We start from the raw sequence: 21789 nt of genomic DNA, 5'->3' as shown, positions 1-21789 counted from the left end.
CTTGCATGCCCTCTGGACTCTGTGGCAGTTCTTGGGGATCTGTTCTCTGGGCACACCATTTGGGGGCTCGTCCGGGATCCCCAAGACACCCCCCCCCAGGACCCCAGAGCGCTGAGTCTGCCTCATCTGATCGGTGAGTGTCTCTTGTCTTTGTGTCTTTTGTCTTTGTGCGCTTCTGGTTTTTGGGCCCAGTTTGAGACTGCCTGTTGGAGGTGTAGGTGGACATGCTGGAAGGCCCCAGGCTGTGGGACTCAGGAGACGTCCCGGACCCACCTGGTGGGGATTGGATCCCCTTGGTAAATTTGGAAGGATGGAGCAGGTTGCACCCGCAAGAAGGCGAGAGGCCATTGCCCTATTTTCAGTTTAAGGTGCCAATTAACCTTGTGTTATTTTTCTGTGTGTTTGTGCTTTCTGTTGTGTTTGTGACTCTTACTGTGTTAGAAGAAATGGGACAGAGCCACGTAACCCCTCTCAGCCTTTTTCAGGATCATTTCTTGGTTCAAAGCCCAGGCTGAAAGCCTGGGACTAGGAGTGAAGCAAGGAAAGCTTTTTGTATTTTGCAGAAATGAATGGCTGACCTTTGAAGCCGGCTGGCCTGAAGAGGGGATGTTTGACTTGCCTACCATCTACAGAGTAAAGGATATGTGGCCATCCAGGTCCCTTACATCACGACCTGACAGGTTATGGTGGAGGAGCCTCCAAAATGGCTGAAGCCATTCCTTCCCCCCACCCCCACACTAGCTCAAAGCCAACTGTCCTTGCTCTACGTGAGGATGAGTGGCAGAAAAATGAAACTAAACCATCTGCACCCCTCTACCCTGTCCTGCAAGGAGGTACAGGGGAAGAACTCCTGTTTGAACCACCCCCCTATCAGCCCGTTCTGCAGGAGGGGCCCCAGGATGCTCCAGGGGAGGCAGAGGCAGCTCTGTTCCAGGAGGCAGAAGGACACCCTCCCCAGACACAAAGGAGAGTTCAGAGGGGGCAACCGCAGCTAGTAGAGGATTCCACAGTCCTTCCACTCCATGCTGTGGGGCCCCTCATTGAAGCAGGGGAGGGACCAACAGATGCAGTACTGGCTGTTTGCGACTAGTGACCTCTACAATTGGAAGTTATGAACAGCTAAATTTTCTGAAAAGCCCCAAGGTTTAATTGGTTTGTTAGAATCTGTCCTGCTCACCCACCAACCCATGTGAGATGATATTCAGCAGCTTTTGCAGGTCCTGTTCACCACTGATGAGAGAGACTGGATTCAAGTTGAAGCCCACAAATTGGTCCCTGGGGTGGATGGGAATCCTACCACCAACCAGACCCTGATTGATGAAGCTTTCCCCCTGGTTAGACCAAATTGGGACTTCAATACAGCTGAAGGTAAGGAGAGGCTCCAGGTCTACCGCCAGACTCTAATGGGGGGTTTCCAGGTGGCCGCGAGGGGCCCGACCAATTTGGCCAAGATTAGTGATGTACAGCAGGGGAAGGTAGAATCACCAGTAGCATTTCTAGAAAGGATTCTAGAGGCATTCCGTACCTATACTCCCATGGACCCAGAAGTGCCTGAGAATAAAAATGCAGTCATCCTGGTGTTTGTGAACTAGTTGGCGCCCAACATTAGGTGCAAATTGCAGAAATTGGATAGGCTGGCTGATAAAACCTTGCCAGAACTTCTGGCAGTGGCTGAGAAAGTTTACAATCACCGAGAGAGTCCTGAGGACAAACAGGCACAGGTCGCCACTACTGCCAGCGCTAAACAGACCCACGACTTTTCCAAGATTCTCTTGGCCACATCGACCAGGTCCCCGAGTGAAAGAGAACACCAGCTGTGACGCCTATCTGCTGATCAAGGTAGGAAATACCCAGAAGGGCAGCCAAAATTGCAGAGAAATCAATGTGCCTATTGTAAGAAAATGGGCCATTGGAGAAAGGAATGCCCAGAAGGACTGGCCGGGCAGGAATGGGTCCATGAAGGAATACAAGTCCTAGAGCTCAGGGAGTTGAGCGACTATGGGGGAGAGGGTTTGGAACCCCTCCCCGAGCCCAGGGTAACTCTCAGAGTGGAGGGGACACCCGTGGACTTTCATGTGGATATGGGTGCTCAACATTCAGTGCTAACTGAAGCCCAAGGAAAATTATCACATAAGAAATCTTGGGTGCAGGGAACAACTGGCATAAATCAATATTCATGGACCATTCAAAGAAGAGTGGACCTAGGTACTGGCCAGGTGTCCCACTCCTTCCTAGTCATGCTGGATTGCCCCTACCCACTCTTGGGCAGAGACCTGCTCACCAAAATTGGAGCCCACATCCATTTTTTCGCCTAATGGGGCTCATTTAACAGATAAAGGGAGCCACCCCATTCAGGTACTGACCTTGCAACTGGAAGATGAGTATCAACTGCACCAAAGGCCTGGCCCATAGCCCATGGAGGAGATTTCTGTTTGGCTGCAGGAATTTCCCTTGGCCTGGGCCGAGACTGGGGGGATGGGGCTGGCAGTCCACTGGCCACCCATCTGGGTAGAGCTGAAACGGGGAGCACTTCCCACTTGGGTGAAACAGTACCCTATGTTACATGAGGCCAGAGCAGAAATTACCCCACACATCTGGAGGTTAAGAGACCAGGGCATCCTAGTGCCCTGTCGGTCCGCATGAAATACACCCCTCCTCCCAGTAAAGAAGCCAAACTCAAATGATTACTGGCCAGTACAGGACCTGAGAGAAGTAAGTAAACAGGTCATGGATATTCACCCCACGGTGCCCAATCCCTATACCTTCCTGAGCTCTCTGACACCCTCCAGGAGCTGGTATACTATACTAGATTTAAAAGACACCTTCTTTAGCCTGCCCTTAGCCAAGGACAGTCAGCCATTCTTTGCCTTCGAATGGCAAGATCCGGGGGTCAGTTTCAATGGACAGCTGACCTGGATTTGCCTGCCTCAGAGATTCAAGAACTCTCCCACTCTCTTTGATGAGGCACTTCATGAAGATCTGGGTGAGTACAGGCTGGAACACCCCCAGCTCACCCTATTGCAGTATGTGGATGACATCCTGACAGCTGCTGATGACGCTCTACTATATCAGCAAGGAACTAGGGATTTATTAGTGACTCTGGGCAGGCTAGGATATTGGGCATCCGCTAAAAAGGCACAAATATGTCGCCAGGAAAGCAACGGTGCTGAAAATCCCGGTCCCCAACTCCCAGAGAGCAGTGAGAGAGTTCCTGGGATCAGCAGGGTTTTGTCGCCTCTGGACCCTGGGATTTGCTGAATTAGCTAAGCCTCTCTGTGAGGCCACAAAATAAAACGAGACTTTCCTTTGGATGGAGGAATGAGAGAGGGCCTTTAATAAAATCAAACAGGCCCTCCTGATGGCCCCGGCCCTGGGACTCCCTGATGTTACCAAGCCCTTCCACCTCTATGTAGATGAGAGAAAGGGAGTGGCAAAAGGAGTCCTGACCCAAACCTTAGGGCCCTGGAATAGACCAGTGGCATATTTGTCAAAAAAACTAGATCCAGTTGCTGCTGGATGGCCACCATGCCTGAGGATGATAGCAGCCACTGCCCTCTTAGTCAAGGATGCAGATAAGCTGACTTTGGGACAAGAACTGCACATCACTGCTCCTCATGCTATTGAAGGAGTTCTCAAGCAGCCACCAGACTGCTGGTTGAGTAATACCCAGATAACCCATTATCAGAGCTTACTTCTTAACCCTCCGAGAATTTGGTTCCTCCCAAGCACCACCCTTAACCCAGCCACCCTGCTCCCTGACCCCAACTTGGATGTGCCCCTGCATGATTGTGCGGGGATCCTGAGCCAGGTACATGGCCTCAGAAATGACCTGACCGATCGGCCACTCTCCGATGCAGAAGCTACTTGGTTCACCGACGGTAGCAGTTTCATGAAGGATGGGCAGAGGTATGCAGGGGCAGCAGTGGTAACTGAGACTGAGACTGTTTGGGCATCGGCTTTGCCTGCGGGGACCTCTGCTCAGAGGGCTAAGCTGATAGCTCTGACTGAGGCTCTTAGGCTTGGAAAGGACAGGCGGCTGAACATGTACATAGACATGTACATATGCCTTTGCTACAGCACACGTGCATGGAGCCATCTACCAGGAAAGGGGGCTGCTCATAGTAGAAGGAAAAACTATTAAAAATAAGAAATTCTGGACCTGTTGGCAGCTCTATGGCTACCTAAGAAACTGGCTATTATCCACTGCCCCGGTCACCAGAAAGCCAACATGCCCATAGCTCAAGGAAATCAGAGGGCAGACCAGGTTGCCAAAGAAGTAGCTTTGGAGGCTTTCCAGATTTTGCCAATCCAGCTGCCAGACCCTAGCCCCCCCCCGTCCTACCTGATCAGCCTCATTACTCCTGAGAGGATATGAAGCTGATACACAGACTCCCCATGACCCAAAAGATCAATGCTTGGTGGCATACAGGAGACTGTAAAATTATTCTGCCAAACGACTTAGCCAAGGACCTCCTCACATATCCACCGAACCACTCATCTGGACACCAGGAAAATGGCTGACCTTTTTAAAAATGCTCATTTAAAAGTCCTGAATCTCCACCCACTTGTTGATGCAGTCGCTTCTGCATGTCTTAGTTGCAAGCTCACCAACGCTGAGAATCATCCTAAGGAACAAGGGGCCCAAATGAGGGGCTCTAAACCAGGGGCCCACTGGGAGATGGACTTCTCAGAAATTAAGCCAGGCAAGTATGGTTACAGGTATCTCTACTAGTTCTGGTAGACACTTTTTCAGGATGGACTGAAGCTTTCCCCACCAAACATGAGATGGCTCAGGTGGTGACCAAGAGGTTGCTGGAGGACATCCTACCTAGGTATGGGACCCTGGCCCTTCTGAGCTCTGACAATGGGCTGGCCTTTGCTTCACAGGTAACCCAGGGATTAGCTAAAGCATTGGGGGCAAAATGGAAATTGCATTGTGCCTACCGCCCCCAGAGTTCAGGACAGGTAGAGAGGATGACTAGAACTCTAAAAGAGACCCTTACTAAATTGACCATGGAAACTGGCAGGGACTGGGTGGCCCTCCTTCCCTTCGCCCTTGTATAGGGTGCGAAATTCACCCTACTTGTTAGGATTAACCCCCTATGAAATCATGTTTGGAAGATCCCCTTCTATCCTCCCCAATTTAAGAGCTGAACTAATTGCTGAATTTGATAACCGTCAGTTGCTTAATTCCCTAGAGGTGGTGGCTCAAGCACACAAGGATGTGTGGCCCGGGCTGAGAGCTATCTACGAGACAGCACCCCCTCCCACTCCACATAATTATCAACCAGGTGACTGGGTCTACGTCTAACGGCACCAACATGAGACACTCGAGCCTTGTTGGAAGGGCCCCCTATGTCGTGATTCTGATGACTCCAACAGCTCTCAAGGTCGACAGAATCGCCTCCTGGCTCCACCACTCTCATGCCAAGCCAGCAGCAGACCCTGAGCTGACTGAGTCTCCAGAAAAGGATAAGAGGACTGCCTCACCTGACCCCCATAATCCCCTTAAGCTAAAACTCCGAGTGGGCCCCTAAAATGTATTGGCTAATTCTATTGACATTCTTGACCCACCACACTTTGAGAGCAGAAGGTAACCCCCACGTACCACGCAACTTAACCTGGCTTCTATTGGATGGGGAGACATATGATATTCTAAGCCAAACTACGTGCATAGCCCCAGAGGGCACCTGGTGGCCTGACCTATACTTCTGCCTGCATGATTTAAATGAGGCTTATAACTCGGCGCCACAGAACCTGGCTAGAAAATATGGGTTTTACGTATGGCCAGGCCACCTTAGAAGCAAGAAGGAATGTGGAGGCTTGGAATCCAATTTCTGCAAGAGTTGGGACTGTGTCACCTCCAACGATGGGGAGGGGAAATGGCGAGTAAGGAAGACAGATTTAGTCTCTTTTGCCTATACAAACCCCATCCGGTATGGGCTCGTCCCACAGGCAAAACAGTCCTGTGGGCCTCACAGTTTAGACTGAATAAAGATTACTTTCTCCAACAAAGGAAAAATGGATGAGTGCTGGTAACATGGCCTAAGATGGAGTGTAGTATATCGTAAGTATGGAGGACATGCTGGTTCCACCATCATAATTAAGCTAAAGGTGGAACCAATAGAGCATCCATCAGCAGTAGGCCCCAACAAGGTAATCAATCCCCTGTGCGTCCTACACGGGCACCCGTCCCAAAACTCCACTCAACTCCAGGAACCCTGGGCCACAATATCTCCCAGAACCCTGCCCTCATGCAGCCCCTAACCTCAGCACCCAAGCCTGGACTGGGGGCTGATGGACTTGACCCCAAGCCTGAACTAGGTATTGGGGAACTGCACCCCATGGTAGATCTACTTCAACAAACATACCTGGTTCTGAATGCCATAAGGCCTGATCTTACTAACTCGTGCTGGTTATGCTATGACATAGCACCCCTTTACTACGAGGGGGTAGCTGTAAAGGCTGACATAACTCAGGCTAAAGAGTCCACTCAGTGTCACTGGTAATCCCCCCATCATTCCTTAACGCTCCAGCAGGTGATAGGGCAAGAGCTATGCATTGGACATGTAACTGGGGATAAGGTGTTCCTCTGCAATAAGACCCTCCTTCTGAATAACTTACCTGAATCTGAATACATGATCCCCCAGAATGACACTTGGTGGGCATGTTCAACCAGCCTAACTCCTTGTGCATCTACAGCCATCCTCAAACAAACTGGAAGGTTCTGTGTCCTTGTCTGCTTAGTGCCCTGGTTCCTATACCATAGTGAGGACATATTCTTAGTTACCTCGAGGGAAGGGGCGGTCTCCCTTGCAGGCGACAAGAACCTGTTACTATTACTGCCTTCACTCTTAGCCTACTTCTAGGTGCTAGCTTAGCAGGGATGGGGACAGGGACAGCTTCATTAATTGCTCAAGGCAAATACTATTCAGATCTAAGGGCTGCAATTGACCTGGACATTGAGCGGCTTGAAAACTCTGTTTCCCACCTACAGGAATCCCTGACCTCCCTAGCAGAGGTGGTATTACAAAATCGACAGGGACCGGACCTGATCTTTTTGCAGCAAGGAGGGCTATGTGTAGCCTTGGGGGAGGAATGCTGCTTTTATGTAGACCATTCAGGGGTAGTCAAAGAATCTATGGCTAAAGTAAGAGAAGGATTAGCAAAAAGAAAGAAAGAATGATGGGATGGTTCGAATCTTGGTTTAATTCATCCCCCTAGCTAACCACCCTGGTCTCCACCTTTCTAGGCCCCCTCCTTATTTTATTTTTACTGTTTTCTTTTGGACCACGTATCCTGAATAGGTTAGTACAATTTATGAAAGAACGATTGGGGGCAATCCAAGTAATGGTCATGAGATCACAATACCAGCCCCTAAGTCGGGATGCCATTCAACTCCAGGAAGCCCCATGATTGGGGCCTCCAAGTTACAAGGAGAGGGGGAAATGTGGAACCCTCCTCCTTGGCCCCCTGCCTTGGACTCCCGAGACCCCTGCCCCTCTTTAGGACTAACTGCTCTTTTTTGCTTCTGTAAATTGCTTGGCTGAAGGGATAAACTGCATTAACCCCATTTTGACTAGCTGTTTCAGACAAGCCTTGTCATGCCCAGGCATGTTGTAATCTCCAGCTACCACTCCCCACCCCAGGAGGTTATAGATTAGGCAAGCCTGGGCATGTCAAGGGGGCCCAGGCAGGTTTAAAGCCTTATAAGGAATAAACAGGATCCTCTGGCCCTGAAGAGAGTAGTTAGCACATTCCACAGCCCTGTGGGTAGCACCCACCAATGAGAAACCTCCAGGGCTGTGTCCCTTGTAACCAATCAATTCCAAAGTATGTTGGTGCGTGCAGGCTTTTTGGACCAGTCAAGATGTATCTCTGTTATTCCCCTCCTCCCTTTGTCTAAAACCTATAAAAAGTTTCCTTTCCCCAGCAGTCGGGGCTCTCGGTACAGATCCACTGCATTGGTGAGGTCTGAGAGTCCGAGCTAAAGCCCTAATTAAGACTCTTTGTTCTTGCATGCCCTCTGGACTCCGTGGCAATTCTTGGGGATCCGTTCTCTGGTCACAACAATACCTAGTGGGGTAAAATGATACATTTCTGTACACACTGAACAGAAATTATTCTATTCCTCTTCTCTTAAAAAATAAACAGTTTTAGGCCCGGAGTGGTGGCACATGCCTTTAATCCCAGCACTTGGGAGGCAGAGGCAGGTGGATCTCTGTGAGTTTGAAGCTAGCTTGGTTTATGTAGCAAGTTCCAGGCCAGTGGGGGCCAGTGGGGGTATTTTTTCTCAAAAATACCAAAAAAAAAAAAAAAAAAATTATTCTTAGGACTAGAGAGCTGGTTCAGAGGTTAAGAGAACTGGTTGCTCTGGCAGAGGACCTGGGTTCGGTTCCCAGCACCCATATGGTGGCTAACAACAGCCCGTAACTCCAGTTCCAGGGAATCCGACGCCCTCCTCTGTCCTCCTCAGGCATTGCACGACATGGGTATACTTACATATATGCAGACAATAGACTCATACACTAAAATAAAAATAATAAAATATTTTTAAAAGTACTCTCAAATGAACAAACAAACCCAAGTATTCTCTAGGAATGGCAGTCATACCATAGTCTCTACACTGCAAAAATCTATCACACAGCAGTCGACCCAAGCTCACTCCCCAGCATAGGCAGGAGGATCCCAAGTTCAAGGCTAGCCTGAGCTACATGGTAAAAACAGTTTGAACTATTACCACAGTATCACACATTGTATTTTTTTTAAACGTTTGTAGACATTAAATGAACTTCTGAATATATCTTCTCTTGCCAAGTAAACCACCATGCATTGTGAAAACTTTTTTTGTTAATATACTTGAGATAAGAAATCCACCCCACTGTACTGATCAGACACCCACAATGTAAAATGATCTGACTTTTCTCAGAGTGTGGACCAGCTCAGTTTTAAGTTATCTGCATCCTCCAGAAAATGTTTCTTCTGAGCTAGGGACATAGTTTATTGGTGGACAGCTTTTCTAGTATGATCACAGCACTGGACTGGATCCTCAACATTAAAAAAAAAAACAACTTTGCTAGATATGGTGACACATGCCTGTAATCACAGAACTCAGGAAGCTGAGGCAGGAGGATTGAGGTTTTTTTGGGAGGTTTCGAATTTTTCTCTTTCTATTTTGATACTCTGTTTATCCCATCTAAATTCTTTCTCACAGATGGGGCTGGAGCAGTGGCTGAGTAGGTAAAGGCAAAGACCTGACAATTTGAATTCAATCCCAGGAACCCAACTCCTGAAAGTTGTACCTCCACACTGCATCATGTCAACCCCTCACCCCCCAAATAAGTGTAACTATTTTCTCATAGTGGGCAGAAATTATTTCAAGAGTTATTTTGAGGCTGAATATGGTGAGACACATCACTACTTAGAGGCTGAAAGAGGAGGATTGTGAGTTTGAGACCAGCCTGGGCTATAGAAAGGAAACCCCACAGGGCATGGTGGCACACACCTTTAGTCTCAGCACTTGGGAGACAGAGGCAGGCAGATCTCTCTGTGAGTTCGAGGCCAGCCTGGTCTATAGAGTGAGTTCCAGGCCATCTGGGGTTACAGGGAGACCCTGTCTCAAAAAAGACAAAAAAAAAAAAAAAAAAAAGTAAAAAAAGTAAAGTCATTTTGTCTTCTCTCTGATAAAACCACCTTCCCTCCTGTCTAAAGACATAATCAATATATTCAATGGCCTACAACTGTCTGTGACAATTGGTGATGACTGACACTTGCTAAGAGAGCAATGATCAAACCATTGACTTCCATTAGGGATCAGTTATATTTCAACTTTCTGGGAAAAAATAGAGGTTATGAATGCAGAGTGATGATCACAGGCTATCCAAGGTAAGGACTCATCCATCCATCTACTCAGGCACCCATCTGTCCATCCATCCGTCCGTCCATCCGTCCGTCCGTCCATCCATCCGTCTGTCCGTCCATCCATCCATCCGTCCATCCATCCATCCATCCATGTAACTATGAATCCATCCACTCATCCACACATCCATTCATGCATCCACTCACCCATGCATCCATCCAACCATGCATGCATCCATGTATCCATCCATCCACTGGACACACATGAGGAGCTCCTCTATCCCCAGAGTACAACAGGGTATGGTGCTGATGGGGTAAAAGCTCATTCACAGTGCTGTGCCTTGTCCAGAGGCATCAGTTCCAGGTGACCATGGCTGACCAGGCTGGACATGGAGGAGTAGTGGTGGAGTTGAAAAGGCCTCTGTCCCTACAGAGGAAATGGCAACACACAAGCTGCCGGCACAAGAACAAGGAGTGGGCTAATCAGAGCCCTGACCTCTGGGTACCAGAAAGGCCTAGCATGATGGTTGAGAACTCAAAGCCAGCTGAGAAACTGTGGTCATCTGGAACTCCTAGAAGCTAGCTGCCCATAGGAGTGGAAAGAGGGGTAGGAAGATGCCACAGGTAGTGGGGACAGAATGAGAGATTCCTGAATCAGTCTGGGGAAAGGTGGTGAGGACAGAACAAGGGTGCTGGTGGGGAGAACGGATGGAACTGGACAGCCATCGGAGATGAGCTGGAGAAAGACGGAGCGCTGGAGAGGAACTGGGCATGGGGGTGAAGGAGGCAGGGTGTGAGCCACTGCTCACACTTCGAGTTGATGGCTTTGCCCTTGACAGAGGTAAGAGGAACCAATGTCTCTTTTCAAATCTGTTTACTAAAAGGCTGTCTTAAGTTTTGTGTCACTTCCTGGGCACCCAGGAGAAAGCTGAGGTAGAAGAGGAGCAGTTGCCATAGGGACTCTCAAAGATGGAGGTCATCCAGGCACACAAGCCAGGACTTGGGGATGAGAACAGCTCTGGCCTTGCCTTATTGGGACCCCCTTCTTTCTTCCTTCCTTTGGAAAAGTAACCAAAGACAGTGTAGCTATTACAGGGAGTGGGTAAATGGCTCAAGGGTAGAGTGTGTATTTAGCATGTACAAAACCCCAGGTTTGATCCACAGCACCAAATTAATAACAAAGGATCTGAGGCTTCAAGGAACAAATGACTTTAAGGTTATAGCAGCCCTGCTTCTCAAAGCATCCTCCCCTCCCTCTGCTACCCGGATGCGGTAGCAATGGCCATTCTTGGGGCTACAGCTCTGCATTCATGCCTGCAGGTCTTTGGACTCCTCTGGAGTTAGCTTCATCAGTTTATCCACACAGAGCAGGATGAGTGTGAGAAACCAGAGACTCCAGCCAACTGCCGCTGCAATCCAGCCGTATTCATCCACTGAGGAGCGACAACACAGGGAGGCCAGTGGGCAGAAGTCCATGTCTGGTGGGGAAGGGAGAGCGAGAACAAGACCATGACACACCAGCCCTACCTGCCTACTCTCTCACACTAGTAAGAATGAGAACACAAACAGTATGCTGGCTGACATTTAAACACCTGTTTGCTACTAAGTCTTTATACACTGTCTTTTACATTCCTTACAAGGTAATAGGTATGATTAGCATCACTGTTATTTTGATGCTGGGCCTTGAGAAAGGAGATGCTCTGCCACTGAGCTATACTCCAGGCCTGTAATAGGTACAACCATCATCCCTGTTTCATATAAAGAAACTGAGGCTGTAACTTGCCATAAGATGGCAGATGTAGAACTCAAATCCCAGTCTGCAGACTCCAGAGCTGTATCCTCAGCCTCTGTGTATTGCTTCTTGTCCCTCTTTATCAGTGCACAGAAGGAAACGTGTTTGGTCATTGGATGAGGATAAAGGGATCAGAGTAAAAATGAAGCTATGGATATATGGACACATATGGACATATGGACACATACGAGGAGAATTCCTTTGTGAGTTCTGAGCTTCTAGTCGCTGGATGCATTTCAAGCAGATGATCAGAAATGGGGGAAGGGTCCCCAAGCCTTGGGCAGAGGTTGGACCGGTTGATTTTCATGGGCTTCTCACCTCCAAATGGTGCAAGCATTTGCACCTCGGGCTGCTTTGGTTGCTGACCAAGGGAGGGGGGGGGTGTTATTAAAGCCACCTGTGCCAAAGTTCATAACCCTAGATCAGGATCAAAGCCAAACTAACTTTCAGTCTGCTCTGTGAAGAGTGCTGGGAAACAACACCCCAGTGCCTGGGAAGGCCAGGCAGTCATTTGACCACCTGACAACCATTAGCAGATCCAAACGGGGCCCAAGTTTCCTTTCCAGCTCCAGGGCCAGCTCTGGGGTCAGGTCTAAGTCAGGGAAGCTTACTGGTACACTGCTCCAGGGTCCCAAGGTCTGGGTGGTGTGTAATCGGGGTTGAATTGCTGTTGCTGCTGCTGCTGGCTTCTGAAAGAAAAGGTGAGAGAGGTCGAATGCAAAGTGAGGCCCAGGCAAAAAGTCAGAAATTTTTGTGCATGAGTAATGAGTGTTACAAGTGTTCTAGAAGTTGCATTGTAGATACTGTGAAGCTTTATGTAACAATGCTAATGCCCTGATGTGTGCTGCATTGTGATCCCCAAATTCATCTGCTGAGGTTCTGACCCTCCCAAGGGGACTGGATTTGAAGACAGTGCCTTTAAAGAAGTAATTAAGGCTAAATGAGGTCGTATGTGTGAGTCCTAACCCAGTGTGACTAGAACCATAAAAGGGGAGGGGATACCATCAGTGTTTGGGCATAGGGAAAAGGCCATGTGAGGCCACAGGGAAACAGAGGCCATCTGCTGCCCCAGGAAGAAAACAAACCTACTGACACTTTGACATTACCATCCAACCTTCAGAATGGTGAGAAAACACATTTCAGTTGTTAAAGTCCCCCACCCCAGTTTGTGGTATGTGTCTTATAAACCTGAAACGAAGACATATGCTCACCTTTTTTTGGCGGGGGGGGGGGGGGTCTTTTTAAGACAGGGTCTCCCTGTAGCCCCAGCTGTCCTAGAACTCACTATGTAGACCAGGCTGGTCTTGAACTCACAGAGGCCTGCCTCCGCCTCCCAAGTGCTGGAATTAAAGGCGTGTACCACCACACCTGGCCTACCTTTTCTTTCTTTAAACTTACAAAATGACATAGCTCATTTTATTTTTTCACTTTTTTTCTTTTTTTTTTTTTAATTTTATTTTTGGTCTTTTTGAGACAGGGTCTCCCTGTAGCCCCAGCTGTCCTGGAACTCACTATGTAGACCAGGCTGGCCTTGAACTCACAGAGATCCGCCTGCTTCTGCCTCCCAAGTGCTGGAATTAAAGGCATGCACCACCATGCCTGGCTTTATTTTTTCACTTTTTAAAATTAGCATACAAAAGACTGTTTCATTAGGACATCTTCATACATGAATATCATGCACATTGCTCATTTTCACCCTCCCATTATCTTGTGTTCTCTCTCCCCTTCCACAGGTCCCCTTCCTCTTTTCAGATAGTTTCCCTTCCACATCCATGTCACATATGAATCTCTATGTATGACTTCTGTCTTTCTGTGTTTGGCTTATTTCATTTAACATGATGATCTCCAGTTCCAACCATTTTCCTGCAAATGACATGATTTCATTTTTTATGTTTGACTAAGACTCCATCATGTGTCTATACCACAGCTAGGCTGGTTCCACAGCTTAGCTTTTGTGAATAGTACAGCGATAAGTATGGATGTCTAGATTTCTCTGTGCTATGTTGACTTTCTTCAGGCATACATGAAAGTACGGTCCCATTTATTATTGTTTATTATCACTTTACCCTCATCGGGAGATGCTTTATCTTCGTTAAAAATAAAACAAAAAACCCCACTCTTATCATAGCTGTAGTTGTCAACTAGACACCTAGGAAGAGGCTGCCTCAAGTGAGGAATTTCCTCCATCAGATTGGCCTGTGGGCATGTCTAAGAGATGTTTTCTTGATTGATAATTGATGTAGGAGGACCCAGTCCACCATGGGTGGTGCTGCCCCTGGGCAGTTGGATATAAGAAAGGTAACTGAACAAGTCAGGGAAGCAGGCCAGTAAGCAGTGTTCTCTGTGGTCTCTGCTCCAGCTCCTGCTCCAGGTTCCTGCCTTCAAGTTCCTGCCCTGGCTTCCCTCAAGGACTGTAATCTGTAAGCCAAATAAACCATTTCCTCCCCGAGTTGCTTTTGGTAATGTGATTATTTATCACAGCAACAGAAACCAAACTAGAAAATTGGTACCTGACTAGAAAATATGGACCTGAGGATGTTTTTGTTTTATTTTGAAAGCTGTGGAGGATTGTGGAGCTTTATGCTGGAAAAGCTATTGAGTGCTCAGAGCTTAATGGGCTGTTGGTAGATAATGTTTCAAGAAATGAAGATGATGGAGGCCTGGCTCCAGAGGGACATTCCAGAGGGAGGCAAAGACTCTATCTGGTCAGGTTGTGTGATATATCTGACTTAAGAATCTGTAGTTTCTGGTCAGCTGGGACTGAAGCGTCAGCTGTGATTAACAAGAGACCAACACCACTGAACTGAAACCTTTACTTTTTTGTGACAATTGATGCTGGTTAGTTAGGGCTGAAAAATCATCTGTGGCACATGCCTGTAATCCCAGTATTTAGGAAGCAGAGGCAGGTGAATCTCTGTGGGTTAAAGGCCAGTATGGTTTACATAGTGAGTTCCAGGTTGGTCAGGGCTATGAAGTAAAACCCTGTCTCAAAAAACAAAATCAGCTGTGCTTAATAAGAGACCAGCATCATTGAGATGAAGTATTCTGGGAAGTATTTCCTCAGAGCCAGAACACTGAATCTGTGGTCCAGAAGGACCAAGGTTGCATCTCTGCTTGGAGACCAAACCTAGCAATGTGTAAGAGTCTCCCATGTGGTACTAGTTTTGAAGGCACGAAAGAGTCATGGAGAACAGTTGAGGCTTGGCACTATGAGAGGTCAGGAGCAGCCAATGGTGAAGGGGAAGCCTTAGTTGCAGTGGAGACCCCAGGATTGAAGGGGTTATGGAGAGAAGCTAAGGCCTGGCACCATGTAGCAGGGCTGGAATTCCTAAAGAGGCCAAGAGAGGCCATTGGTAAAGGTGCAGACTCAGTTGCAGTGGAGACCCCAGCATACTGGAAATGTGAGTACCAGGTATGACCACCAAGGACAGTGGCAGGTATGGAGTAGAGCCAGCCTGAATCTGAGGCAAGCTGTGTGTTGCAGGTAGAAGTGCCAGAGCAATGGGGCTTCCCAAGTCCTCTGAAACTCAGAAGATCACGAGTCCAAGATGTTGAACACTGAGTTACAGAACATGTATTTATACAGCTGGACTTTGGTTTTGCGAGTGTGATTGTTTTTTATTTTTATTTTATGTGTATGAGTGTATTGCCTGCACATATGTGAGTACACCCGTGTCACGCAATGCCGCGAAGGTTAGCGAGGGCATCAGATTCCTCTGGAACTAGAGTTAAGGATGGTTCATAGCCACCATGTGAGTGCTGGGAATCAAACCCAGGTCTTCTCAAGAGCAGTCAGCACTCTTAACCACTGAGCCATCTCTCCAGCCCTGAGTGTGATTGTTTATATGTCCTGGTTCTTCCCTTTTGGAGTAAGACGCATTTAACATGCCTTATTTTACAGGAGCCCACAGTTAAGAGACTTTGAATATTTTAAAAAGACATTGAACTTTTAAGTGATGGAATTTTTAAAGTTTGGAACTTTAAAAATTGTATTACATTTTATATTATGATATTAATGTGAGTTCTTGGGGACAAAAAAGGGAAATGTTATGGTTTAAGGTGACGTGTTTGTGTGTCAAAGTTGACAAGGGGTAGAATGTCACAGTTAGCTTCAGTTATCAACTTGACATACCTAGGAAGAAAGAACCTCAATTGAGGAATTTTCTCCATTGAATTGACTTGTGACCATGTCTGTGAGATAGTCTCTTCATTAATTGATGTAGGAGGGCCTAGCCCACTGTTGGTGGTCACATCCCTGGGCAGAAGGGCCTGGCTGTATAAAAGTAGCTGAGCAAGCCAGGGGGAACAAGCCAGTAAGCAGCATTTCTCCATGGTCTCTGCTTCAGTTCCTGCCTTGGCTTCCCTAGATGATGAACTATAGCCTATAAGCCAAGTAAACCCTTTCCCCACAAGTTACTTTTGGTCAGGGTAATTTTCACAGCGACAGAAAGAAAACTAGCATAGCACTTCAGTAACCAAGAGCCTGATGCACATAACTGCTTTCTATGCAGTCACTATAACTATAAAATGGTCTTTCCAATATAAATTGAAAAAAGCACTGAAAAAAAAATCTAGAATGTCTCCTTCATAGCATATTCAATTTCTTCCTGAAATGTGAACAAATATACACTAAAATCTGACCTTGAGTCTTTAGCTCTTATGGGTGTGATGTAGTCAGCCAGGCATACAGTTATCAACAAAAACTACATCTCATCTGAGCAAGTCCTTAGCTTGCCAGAATATGTGATTTAGAATTGTCTCTTGATTCATAAGCAAGGGGCAGAAAGATGAGAACTTTAGAAGGAATTCTAAAAGTTATGTCAGTGTTTGAGAAGTAAGGCCAGGGTATAAGGACAAATGTAAGATCCAGGGAAGAAAAAGTCATGCTCATGTGCACCCCCATGACTGAAGGTGGGAAAATGAGTGGGCCACACTGCCCAGTATGGAAGCTCCTCACCACTGCGGCTATCTAAATTGATTTAATAAAAATGAACTTAAGGGGCTAGAGAGATGGCTCAGTGGTTAAGAGCAGTGGCTGCTACTAACAGAGGACCAGGATTTGATTCCCAGCACCCACATGGCATCTAACAACTGTCCATAACTCCAGTTCCAGGGGATCTAATGCCCTCTTCTGGTATCCATGGGTACTGTATGCATGGGTGCATTTACATACATGCAGACAAAACACTTATACACATAAAATAAAAATAAATAAACCAAAAAATTTTTTTTAATGAACTTAAATTAGAAATTCAGCTTTGGGGGCTGGAGAGATGGCTCAGCAGTTAAGAACACTGTCTGTTCTTCCAGAAGACCTGGGTTCAAATCCCAGCACCCACATGACAGCTAACAACTGTCCGTAAATCCAGTTCCAGGGGATCCAACAGCTTCTTCTGTCCTCTTGGGGCACTGCATTACATGGGTGTACTTACACACATACATGCAGGCATAACATTCATATGCATAAAATTTTTTTCAATTAATAAAATTCAGCTTCCTAGTCACCTTAGCCACATTTGAAGCTAAGTTGATGCCTGTGGCTGGTGGCCATCTCATTGGAAGCACAGTATGACTAGGGAGCATTCTAGAGCTCATTCTTACTATAGAAAAAAATTACATCAACACAAATGTTAAATCTAGGTAGGTGGATTAAAAACCAGGAGATTGATTTAAAATTTTTTTATGTGTATGAGTTTTATCACCTGCATGTAAGTGCACCTGTGTTGTGCAATGCTTATGGGGTCAGAAGAGGATCCCCAGAACTGGAGTTATGGACCCTTGTTAGCTGCCATGTGGGTGCTAGGAATCAAACCTGGGTCATCTGGAAGAGCAGCCAGTGCTTTTCACATGCTGAGCCATTTCTCCAGCCCTGATTTTTTTTTTGTTTTAAAAAATAGAATCTCATGTATCTCAGGCTGACCTTGAACTCACTACATAGCTGAGGGTGACCTTGAACTAGGATTCTCCTGTCTCCACCTCTAGAGACCTAGGATAACAGGAATGCACCACAATGCTCATGTTATACAGTGCTGGGGATAGAACCCAGGGCTTCCTGCTCGCCAAGCAAGCACTGTACCACTGAACTATATCCCTAACCCAAGAGATTGATTTTTGAAGAGCCTATCTGGAAATTATACTGCTGTTTCCTTGAAAATAGAAAAGAAAAATTTTAAACTCTCAATGTCCCTCTGCCTGTGGACCAGCATGCCCTTCAAAGGAGGTGTGGTCACAGGGCAAGATAATTGGGGAAGAAAGCTGTGTGTTAGAAACTGCTGCCAGACTCACTAGGCCACACAGTCCCGAGCCACACCATCCCGCTAAGGTATGGTAATTGCTTCGATGGAATCTGATGGCTACTGTAAATTATTTACAGCTAAATAGCTTAGAGTTGAGTCTTGTTTTGGAGAAACTGATTCCTCAGTGTTTGAATTTTCCTTCTAAACCAAATCATTTCCTTAGCCTTGACCTTCATCTCCCCTTTCCACCTAGGGTAGAAATGTTCCTATAGCCTGAGTAAGAGAATGGAAAAAAACTAGTTAACTAGATCGAATCTTATGAAGTTATCATTTTTAGAGGTCACAAACCATCCCATATCAGCAGGGTTTTTTTCAGATGGAGTGACCCAGAGGAAAATTCCTAAATATTTCCTATCACCTCCCGTGTTGTAAGAAACACCCAGCCAGGAACTGGCACACTTGGGAAGACCCAGTGAAGTACTGTGAAGGTACACAAAGAAACCAACGCCCTTATTTGTGGAGGGGTGAATGTGAGAATGATAGCTTGCCAACCATAACTGCTACCATTAAAGTGTGTTTACCAGTATTCTCTTGTAACTTCTTCACAAGCAGTTAAGTCATTTCCTCTTTACAAGCAAGCCTGTAAATCAGCACTCTGTTTATCCCCAAGTCATAAACAAAGTATCTGGGGCTCAAGATCACACAACTAGTAAGATATGGGAGGTGAGAGGAATTGAGGAATTGTGGCTCTTGAAGGGCCCCAAGAGCCTCCTGACAGTACCTCCAGGAGAGAGACTCAGGAGGGACAAGGGAGGTGGCCTGAGACAGGAGAGTGTGTCAGATCACAGGTGATAGTCTGAGAAAGATCAGGACAAGGGCAAAGCTCAAAGCAGGAGGGTGGAAAGCAGAGCAGACCCCTGGGTGCTGCAGTGCAGAGCCCAGCCTGGGAGAGCCAGGCCACTGGAGAAGGTGGGTGAGAACCTGTGCCTCCCTTGCCCTGGGGTGGGCTGGAGAGCCAAGGACAGCTTTCTAGTTTTTGAAAGTTACAGGGCGGGGGTTGGAGGGAGGAGGATCTGAGGTCAGGGAAGGTGAGGCCCCACCAGGAGAGAAGATTGGATAAGATTTGGCAAATTAGCAAATTCTGGGTTTTGTGGCAAGGGCCAGACAGAGGCAGCTAGTAAGGAATTTGAGTGCTTCGTTGTGGTACGAAACAAACCTCAGACACCCCCAGCCCACTCCCACCCACCTTCCCTGCCTAGTCCTTCAGGGGAGCGGCTTCAGTTTCCTCTTCCCTCTGTGCAGGGCCAACCCTGGCCAAGGAATCTTCCCCTCCCCCTCTGCCCTGCCCTCCCCTTCCAGCGTGGTCAAGACTAAAGCTCAGGACTCTTACCTATCCAGCAGGACGAGTGGAAGGAGGTGAGAACCAGGCTGAAGAGCAGGGCGGCCCGAGGGACAGAGGTGAGGCACCTGGGGCTGCAGAGGGTGACACCTGTCTGGGTCATGCCGATGTAGGGGTACCCCGGGCTGGGGACCATGTATCCTGTGTACCCCGGTGCTGTGGAGGTGACTCCAGTCCTACAGAGCTGGGGATCTGCCCCGTGTTTGGGAGAAAGGAGATGGGGTGGAGCCAAGGAAAAGGCCTGTCACACCTGCTCTGCCTCTGTAATAGTGCCAGCTGGGGGAGAGGAGGGGCATTCCAGCCCTCCTTCCCCATTAGTTGTCCCCCGTTAATGAAAAGGAAAGACAGTGACCTGCTGGTTACTTGGGGCTGAGCCAGTTGCTGCTTCATCAGCAAGGAGTAGTGTAGATTCTCTATTGAACTTAGTTCTATATTGAGCACCCACTATGTGCCCTGCCCTATGCTGTGGACTGCAAACATTCCCTCAGGATGCTTTCCTCACAAACAGCAGGACTCATTCCCCAGGCTGCTCTGGGTTTTGAGTCAGGAAGGACTAAGGACTTTGGTCTCAGCAGCAAGAGTCAAAGCCACCTTTGCTGATGGGACGCTTTAGGGAGAAAGGGACCTTTGGACCGGGCCTTAGAGCATGCAAAGAATTTATTTAGCTATTTATTTGAGACAGGGTCTCACTATGTAGCCCTGGCGGGCCTGGAACTTTCTATGTAGACTAGGCTGGCCTCAAACTCACAGAGATCTGCCTGCCTCTGCCTCCTAAGTGTTAGGATTGAATAGGAGTTTGACAGGAGGAGAGGAGAAGGGGGACACTAGGAAAGACAGATGTACAGACATCCAAAGGCAAGATGTTGCTCAGAGGTCCATTGTGACCCTGGCACAGTTTAAGCGTTGGTCAGGGCAGGAGTGGAAGGCTTAGAGAACCAGGAGGCTAAGTGTCTGTGTACCACCTGCGGAATTGTAACCATTTCAGGAAGCAAAAGGGGAGGCTATGTGAAGGTGCTGAACTGAGTAGTTACTTGATGAGAGTTCTGCCTTCAGTCTAAATGACTGACTGTAATCTCCTTATTCATGGGGTACATTCCAAAATCCCCGATAGATTATCTGAAACAATGGATCCTGCTGAACCAGGCATATGTTTTTTCCTAGAAATATGTATTTATGATAAAGTTTAATTTATAGTTACAATAAAAGATTAATGACATAATTACAGAGCAATTGTAACAATATACTGTAATATGAGCTATTTAAAATGTATGAATTGTTTATTTCTGGAATTTTCCACTTAATATTATCAGACTGTAATTGATTGCAGGTAACTGAAATGTCAGGAAGTAAAATCAAGGATAAGAGGAGATGACTACAGAGTCTTGGGCACCTACTGTGTGTGTGTAAACACCAGTCAGCCTAGCATTCATTTGAGGAATAATTCTGATACAGTATGGCAAGACAGTTATGAGAAAACAGAACAGGAAGTGTTCAGATCTGCCTAAGAGGATCCAGGGAAGTGACATTTGGGCTGGGTATTGAAGTTTACACACGCAGATGGGAGTTGATGGGTTCTTCAAGAAGCAGTAGTCACACATCTAACAGCAAGAAAACTGCCTGAGTATGAGCAGGCCTGCCATGCATGCAAACATACATGCATATGTGCATGCACTGTGTTCTTATACGGGACAGGCCCAGTAAGAGAGTGATGGATGCAGTCCAGCTCTCAAGGCTCTATGGAAGGAGACTGTGCCTGGTTGATCATTCTTATAATGCCAGAAACTGGGAGGTAGAAGCAGAAGGATCAGAATTTAAGGCCAGCATGAGACCTTGCCTTAAAAAAATAAGAAGAAGGGGGCTGGAGAGATGGTTCAGCAGTTAAAAGCACTGGCTATTCTTGCAGAAGACTTGGGTTCGAATCCCAGCACCCACATGGCAGCTAACAATTGTCCATAACTCTAGTTCCAGGGGATCTCACAGCCTCTTCTGTTCTCCACAGGCATTGCATGACATAGGTGCACTTACCTACATGCAGGTAATACATGCATACACATAAAATAAAAATAATAAAATTAAAAATAAAAGTTTTAAAAAAAAATAAATAAGAAGAAATAAACAAGAAAACCTCTATGGAAAGACATGTATGGCAGCCCGGAAGGGTACTTTGCTTTGATTTTTCTAAAGGTAAAAATTAGTGGTGGCCTTGTCTTCCAGGATTTGGGGACTAGGGCAGAAGAGCTTCAGGTGGGATAATTTTCAGGTGTTGCCCAAAAGTCTATCAAAGGCCAACCACTGTTTGAACATTTACCAGTGACCAAGTAGCCACACTCTATGCCAGGCCCTTGGTGAGGGGATTTAGTGGGCAAAACCACATAATCCTCATTCCTGGAGCTCATGGTTCAGTGAGGATGAGATAGGCAAACAGTGGTGGCACTGTGAACTGAGGACACTGAGACGCTACAAAGAATGAGGAAGTCATGGAAAAGGGTTACGGACCAGGGGAT

The 21789-nt window shown here is 47.0% G+C and overlaps 1 protein-coding gene across 1 annotated transcript; it reads right to left on the bottom strand.

The window, feature by feature from the left end:
- Positions 1-11045: 11045 nt before the first annotated feature.
- Tmem213 (transmembrane protein 213) lies at positions 11046-19507 on the bottom strand. Its single transcript, XM_008823480.3, has 3 exons — positions 19277-19507; positions 12262-12339; positions 11046-11336 (listed from the first exon to the last, which is right to left on the bottom strand). Exons 1-3 carry the CDS (start codon positions 19419-19421, stop codon positions 11167-11169), a joined length of 393 nt encoding a protein of 130 aa, XP_008821702.1. The 5' UTR covers positions 19422-19507; the 3' UTR covers positions 11046-11166.
- Positions 19508-21789: the final 2282 nt, after the last annotated feature.

This window comes from Nannospalax galili, unplaced genomic scaffold (genome assembly GCF_000622305.1).
Source record: "Nannospalax galili isolate Female #2095 unplaced genomic scaffold, S.galili_v1.0 scaffold307, whole genome shotgun sequence".
Lineage (NCBI taxonomy): Eukaryota > Metazoa > Chordata > Mammalia > Rodentia > Spalacidae > Nannospalax > Nannospalax galili.
This window is presented reverse-complemented; position numbering and strand designations above follow the sequence as displayed.

Excerpts from the sequence above, each read along its gene's own strand:
- Tmem213 (XM_008823480.3), bottom strand. The coding sequence starts at position 19,421 with ATGGTCCCCAGCCCGGGGTACCCCTACATCGGCATGACCCAGACAGGT. Across the intron at positions 12,340-19,276 it reads CCACTCGTCCTGCTGGATAG|AAGCCAGCAGCAGCAGCAAC; the intron begins GTAAGAGTCCTG and ends CTTTTCTTTCAG. Across the intron at positions 11,337-12,261 it reads GACCCTGGAGCAGTGTACCA|ACATGGACTTCTGCCCACTG; the intron begins GTAAGCTTCCCT and ends CTTCCCCACCAG.